Here is a 7329-nt window from a genome sequence, read left to right as displayed (position 1 = left end):
ACCCTAGAGGTGTGGGTGCTGGAACTTTTGGGGGCATCTGGTTGACCTTGTGCTCTGAAGGAAAGAAATAGGAACTAGGCGGCTCCCAGCCACTGGAGGGGGCCCAGGGGTGTTTGAAGCCAGAGCTCCTGTATATGCTTGGAACACCTTACCCACGTGGTACCTCTGGTTCCAGGCACTAGAAGGGCGCTTGGAAAAATCCCCAAGAAGGTGGACCCCAAGTGCAGAGTTACGGTGGGCGGACTTGTCCCCAAAGGCTAGGGCCTGAGGCAGGGGCCCCACTTCCCTAGAGTTCGAGGGTAATGCTGAAGAGGTGGGGTGGAGTTTGAACAATATTATGTTAAGACTTAAATAGCAATGATTTCCTAACCCCTTAGGTGCTCCAGCCATAGGGGGAAAAAAGGTGTTGTTAAGAAGGAAGAGGGAGATCCCATTGGGACGTAGTGGAAATGAACCCGACCAGTATCCATGAGGATGCCAGTTCGATCCCCAGCCCCGCTCAGTGGGTTAGGGATCTGGGGTTCCCAGGAGCTGTGGTGTAGGTCGCAGATGTGGGTTGGATTCTGCGTGGCTGTGGCTGGCAGCTGCAGCTCCAATTCGACTCCTAGCCTGGGAACTTCCACATGCTGTGTGGGTGCAGCCCTCATAGGAAAAAAAAAAAGAATGCAGATGGAAACTCTAGTATTTACGATATCTAATTCTTTTTTTTTTTTCGGTATCTAATTCTGTATGCGAATTTAAAGATTAAAAAAGACTACTTTTTTTTTTTTTTTTTAACTTTGGGATTTTGTAAGACGTTCACGCAGCAGACTGTTTCTGCCTTCCAAGTGACTAGTTTGGCCCTGTTCTCTGTAAATGCTCTGTGAGTCAGCCCAAGGTGGACATGATATGTCTATTTCCCTGGGTGCTACTTCTAACGCAGTCAAGAGAGAGATTACATCCAGTGGCGCTGCCGTGGAAGAAGCAGGGGGAGAAGGGGACAAACCCAGGCTGACCTCCTTGCTCTGTCACCTTGGGCTTCTGGTATAAAATGGAAACGTCGGAGGTTAGACGGAGAATGGACAGGACCGACCCCACAGGGCAGAGACGGGCACTAAACCCACATACGGGTGCATGTACCCCCCACAAAATGTCCCATGCTGTATGACCTCAAAATGTGAGAGAGTGGAGCATCTCTAGAGAAGAAAAGGCACACCAAAGCAGCCACTGCTTTCAACTGTTTTATTGCTAAACTATCATGATACAAGCCGTATAAAAATACTTTACATATAGCAAAAATAAACTACATTAAACTGGAGATTTAAAACGTTTTGCATAGGAATGTGATGTATTCAAACTCCGTTTTTAACAGTCAAGATTTTCAAAACCTAAGCCTTCCAGCGCCACCGCATGGGAGAGACTTGTTTGCTGGAGAACGAGCAAGGACCCTCTCAACCTTTTCTCCCCTCGGGGGGCTGTAGAGGCGACAGGGGTAAGTGAGGTTTTTGACAAGGCGTGTGTCAGGATGCTTAGCTTGTCCCTGCGACAGCCCCCATCTGCTCAGGCCAGTCAGAGTGCTGAAAACACCTGCTAATAGGAACAGCAACATTTGTACCCAAAGCCTGAACCAGGCAGGCAGAGTTTATTTTAGTTAGCCAACTGCGTAAGGGCAGGCTGTTAAACCTTTCTTCCAGCACCCAACGCCCCAGCTCATTTTCAGAGGGGCCGGCTTAGGGAACACCACTAGCTCCCCAATCACCAAAAAAGTTGGTTTTTAAACTGAGTCAAGACTGTGATGTTGGCTATAACTCAATGCACTCTTGAAAGCTGAGAGAAACTGATGCGTGTGATCAGTTTCGAGTGATGTGGATTTTTCTCAAACGTTTAGTTGGAAAACAGGGAAACCACTTGGACTGGCTTGTTTGGCTCCAGGAGATTTAATGCACAAGCCCCAAGCTTGGAAGATTCAGGGTTACGATGCTTTGGGTGCCGGCTGAGGAGCTGGCCCTCCAAAAGGGAGTTCAGGGAGGTTTACCCCAGCTTGTCAATGTCACAACCCCCGCGCCTCTTGTAAACGTAAAGCGAACAAAGTCGTTCACCAGACCCCTGACACTCTTTTGATTCCGAACAAAGAAAGCACTTGGAAAGGGTCTGACATGAAAACAAACAGACTCAGCCTCCCTCTAGTCCGGAGCAACAAATGAGAACACGTCCGCTTCCCATCTGTCTGTACCTGACAGCTCCGGCACAGGCCAAGGCTGGCTTCCTGAGAGGGCTGGCTTGGCCACTGGATGTCATCAAGAGAGGCCACACCAGTGCCTCCCAGTTCTGAGAGGGAATGGACTTGACTCCTCTAGGCTGGGTCTTTGCTGGAAAACTCTGGATGTCCTTTGGGTAATGCATATGGCGGTGTACCCGCCAGGACTCGGTCAGTTCCGTAAATGCCGAGGTGCACACCTGTTCCGTGAACATGAACTGTGTTAAATCCCCCACCACAGCAAGGCGGGTTTGTTAGCTCAAAGTCACCGACTAGGTCACTTATTGGGGGCATCTAAACACTTTCCACTTCTCCTCAGTGACATGATGGAGACGCGAAGCTGAGGTCGGCAGCACCCTCAAATCACAAACAGGTGCTTTCTTGCTCTGCAGAGCCCCCCCCCCGCCCCGTCTCCCCGCCCCCATCGTTTCTCTGGAGATGCATTCTTTTGGGAGACAGGTGGGCAACAGGCTCTGAGGTGGGATTTTGGTTTTTTGGTTTTTTTCTGGAATGATTAACAAATTTCTAAGAATACATCCTTTTCTCTTAGGGAAAAAATCATCCACCAATATGTAAAAAGAGGCACTTGACAAAGATTTCTGACCACTTATAAATATCTTCTAATTCCAATAAGGATGCGGTATTTTGAGACAGATGAAAAAGCATAAAAATACAGATAAGAAAATAAAATTTAATAACATACGAATGAATTTGGGTCGCTATTATATATTATCAAGCAGCAGTATTTTTGTACAATACAGGAAGACTTGCAAACTTTGGAAATATACTACATTCAGCAACAGGCTAGGTGTCTGTCAGAAGTGCTACATATTTACATGACCTTGGCCCTAGCAAGTGCAAACCTCCACCTAATAGATCCTTCTAACCCACGTGCAACACACCCATCAATAGTTCACACATCCTTATTGTCTTTCTCTCTGAGGACCTATTGCCTCTTCTCATCCTGAAAATATTTCATGAGCAGTTTACTCTTGGCAAAACCTCCTCCTGGCATGGGTAACTGACAAAACTTTCTCGATTGCTGTCCGAGTCTTCACACACGTTCTTTGGCCTGTTTGTCTCCAAACTAATGCTTTTCTCTTTCCTTTGCTATTTGGTATAGTTGTTTATAAAAGTGCTTCCTATAATATCCAGCTGGATGTCTTAGAACAAGAGCTCGTGAGTGTATTATACACACACGCACACACACACGTACATATATACGTACAGGAATTTGAACTACTAGGAGGCCCTTTGCACTAACACGGTTAGAAGAGTGATGGAAAATGCGTTAGTCCGTTTTCACCCCATGCACAATGAAGCTGAGCAACTTTGCTACAATAGCAGGAAGGCGCTTGGGTAAAACATTCAGATAACTGAGGAAAGGCCAAATTCCCTCATGTGCAAAAAATGGCTCCTAGCCAGGTCAAGTGAGAACAGATCGCTCACCAAACACTTTAACCCTTCCCCCGCGAAGTCAGTATGGCTGGAGAGAAAGTTCTTTAGGTAAAGCTGCTTGTATAAAGGACTTTTGATTAAGGAGCAAGGATTCTAAGAAGCTTTGTGTGGCGGTCAGCTTCTTACTGGCATTCTGCTCATTTAAAAGAATTGTGCTAAACTCGGCTTGGGGTGGGCAGAAAAGTCCCCTGGTGTTGGGGGAAAAGAAATGACCAAAAGGTTACATACACATGGCTGCCAAGGCCGCAGCCTGGACATTCGGCCCTCTCCCGGGAGCTGGGGTCCCCAGGGCCCAAGTTCCCAGCCCAGGTCTCGGGAAGGTTGTACCTCTGGGTGATGAGAAAGCCAGGGCATAGAAAATCCACAGTGGGCCCTTAGCTGCCGCGATTCTCTTCTTAGCAGGAAGAGGAGGCCTAAGTACAGCCTTTTGGAGAGGCTAGGGCTATTTACACTCTGTGCTGATTACTAGGGAAGCAATTAAATAGCTAAAAAGGAGTCCCCGGCTGCTCCTGGGGTGTCCACAAGAAATGTAAACACATCTGTGTGATAAAAACTCACCTGCCAGGAACTGAGAGGCTTTTATCTATCTGTAAAAATTGCACCAAAGGAGGAAGACGCTCGTGGGTCACAGGTGCGCTCCACAGAGTGAAGCGCTGGGAGAAAAATCACGCGTCCCAGACAAGCGGTCTGAGCGGAGCGCTTCCCACTGAGGGCTGGGCGTGAGTGGGTCTGCTTCTCTTGGGGTCCCTTTTTGTGTTGTTTGAAGCAGCGAATGCAGATGTGTCGTTGAGGCCGAGGAGGTGGTGGTGGGGGGGGCGTTACATGGGTTCTGGTGAAAATAACCCGTCACCTTTGGGGTCAGATCCTGAGCTTGACCGCTTTGAGTCTAGGCCCGAAAGGGACTTCCGCCCTCTTCCCTGGCGGGGGGCGGGAACCTACCCACGGAAACACTTGGGCCCGCCAACTGCCACACTGCTTAACTATTTCACTTAGCAAAAGTACCTGCACTTATTGTTCTACTTATTTCGGTGGCTTTAGTCCTTCTGCCATTTCTTCTCAAAAGTCAATGCACAAGCTTGAGATACTTCACTGCTTCTGGAGAAGCGTTCTGGCTGTTAGAAAGCGGGAGCATCAAAAAGCCAGGGAGCCTGTTGGGCGGCAGCAGACTGGGGTTCGCCCAGTGACGGGAGCCTGTGACCTCCAGGCCGAGACCAGGCGCTGCAGGGGTGCGGGGCCGGGGCGGGGGGAGGGCATCCAGCGCCCCCACCCCGGGCCAGCTCTTGGAAGCAGAGAAGAAAAAAAAAAAGCATACACATGTCATAACTTAAGGCTGAGAAATTGTAACAGGTGATCTTGTCGGAGTCGGTCAGTTTTTGCGTCTGAATCAGACCCTTTTAAATCAGGCTGTGGACCAGGCGATCCCGATGGAGGACCGGCCGGCTTCTCTGGTTTTCATCAGCCGGGAAGCTGGGTCACGTTCCTTGGGTGGCTCCGTCGGAGAACTCCTTTCCTTCAAAGCGTACGAGGACAGCGGGGCCTGAAGAGATGAAGCCGAGGGGCTGGGGGGCAATCGCAGCGCCCCCTCCCCGCCCCCCCGCCCCCCACAGGCTGTCTACTCTCAGGCACGTGCCGGCGGCAGCAGTCTTGTGCAGAGTGCATTTGGGGTCAGCAGGCACTTGAGGATCAGATGGGACACCCGTGAAGTCAACCAGGATGCTCTTGGGGATTCAGAACAGAACTCAGCATGCAGGGGGCTCTCTGGCGTCTGCAGAGAGAGGTGGTGCTCCTGCACGGGGAGGTGGCTCGTGGTCAGTACGTGCGTGGTCCCGCGTGGCCTCCGGGCCAGGAGGTGGACCCCAGGGAGGGCGGGGGGATGGGGAGAAGGCTCGGGGGGCGGCTGTGGACGGTGTCTTGCTGATGGCTGCTTCTACGTCTGAGTCCGGGCGGGAGGTCCTGAAAACTCCTTCCTGATAATTTCATTGACTACAAAAGGAGAGAGAGAGAGAGAGGGAGAGGCGAGTGAGAGGACACCAAACACACAGATCAGGTTAGCCTTCTCGAACCTAAAACGACCCGGCTATCTCTGAAAAAGACATTTGGGTTCCTTGCAATAATGCATGTGACACTCTTCGACGTAAGAAATGCCTTCCTACCTTGTGACTTCCCCACCCCCACCCCATGATGACCTTTTGCGGTACAAGTGTATGAGTGAAAATTGCCCAAACGGTAACTTAAAAACTGCAGTGGCAGAAATGGGGTTGGGCCACGGGGCGTGATGGCATCAGGAACATTCTCCTTCTTAGTATTGAATGCTCTCCTGTTATTACGATGCCCGGAAAACACCTGCTGCCGTATGACTACAAGGCACTTCCGCGACCCACAAAACCTACGGCTCTCAAGAGAAAGACCTTTAAAAAGAGTGGGTGGGCAAAGACTAGCCACCCCAAAGACTAGCCATCCACACAAACCTGATCTCTCTCCCTTTTGGCACAACCAGGAATTCCTCCCCCTCCACTGGTGGACAGTCAGCCATGAGCCTTCTCAAGTACCAAGAGTCTGCCAGGGGCTCTGGGAAGTTCAGTCACCCCCTACCCCAGAAAGATGCATGGCATTTAGCAGGGAATCAAGAATGCCAGGCCAGCCACTGGCGTCAAGGAGCCAGCTCTCCTCTTCCATCCTGGCCGCCCACCCGACCCCCGGTTCTTAGCAGCAAGGCAGTAAGATCTGAGAACAGGGGCTGTTGCAAAAAGGTTTCCTCAGTGTTCTTGGGGGAAAAGTCTCCACCAAGAGCAGCCCAGGAACCAGGCAAGGCTGTGCCCATGCCTTAAGCTGTGTGTGTGCACCTTCGGTTTTGCAGCTGGATTGTGCTGACTGGTCCCAGGAGCAGAAAAGGAGACAAGCCCCAGCAAAGGCGCATGACTCTCCCCTGCCCTCCTTCCAACACTCAATTCTTCCCACGGGCTCTTCCCACTTTGTTTTCTCATCTCGGCCTTATCCTGACATTACGGGGGGAAGACGAGCCGTGAGAGTTAACTGCCCAGATGTGTTCGGAGTCTCTCCAAGGTCAAGCTGGGCTCTCCTACGTCCAGGGTGCTCTTCCCTGGAAAACCCCTGCCTGGATGAGTCTGCAACCCCCAGCAGCAGGAGAAAGCAAATACGAACAGCTCTGGAACTGGATTAGCCAGGTTTGGCTCTCGGCTCCCTCACGATCAGGCTGTGTGGCTTTACCTCTCTGCCTCAGTTTTCTCAGCTGTAAAGTGGGAATCATCAGCATGAGTCAGGACTGTTGTGAGGATGTTGAGCATTGGTGTCTATACCTGCTCCTAGCATGAAGCCAGGAAACGAGTGTTGAGTAGCTGTTGGCTCTGGTGGGTAGGAACGCCCCCGGGCTTTATGTGGGACTCTGTACCCATGGGCTGTTTTGTGGCAGAGGCCAGCCAGGCATCTCTCACGGTTCTTCAGGTCTGTGCTGAAAGCATGTGCAGGTTCTAGAGCCAGGGGGCCAGGGCTAGAACCCCACCTCTGCCGCTTCCTCGCCTGGTGAACCTTGCCTGGGTGATGTAACGGCTTTGGGTCTCAGTTTCCCCATCTGTAAACTGTGTATAAAACTCTGGCCTTCCTTCCGTGGTTGTGGA

General features: G+C 51.0%; 1 protein-coding gene across 6 annotated transcripts in view; it reads right to left on the bottom strand.

The window, feature by feature from the left end:
• Window positions 1-1207: 1207 nt before the first annotated feature.
• Window positions 1208-7329, bottom strand: part of NFATC2 (nuclear factor of activated T cells 2) — a 164360-nt gene continuing 158238 nt past the window's right edge. For all 6 annotated transcript variants that reach the window (XM_047770859.1, XM_047770856.1, XM_047770855.1 and 3 more), the window contains one exon: window positions 1208-5677. Coding sequence is in view for 4 of the 6 variants with exons in the window: in XM_047770856.1 (XP_047626812.1) it covers window positions 5622-5677 (56 nt within the window). In the remaining 2 variants the exon portion in view is untranslated. The remainder of the gene's footprint in view (window positions 5678-7329) is intronic.

Source organism: Phacochoerus africanus, chromosome 3 (genome assembly GCF_016906955.1).
Source record: "Phacochoerus africanus isolate WHEZ1 chromosome 3, ROS_Pafr_v1, whole genome shotgun sequence".
NCBI classification, from domain to species: domain Eukaryota; kingdom Metazoa; phylum Chordata; class Mammalia; order Artiodactyla; family Suidae; genus Phacochoerus; species Phacochoerus africanus.
The sequence above is the reverse complement of the archived record's forward strand: the minus strand, read 5'-3'. Positions and strand labels throughout refer to the sequence as shown.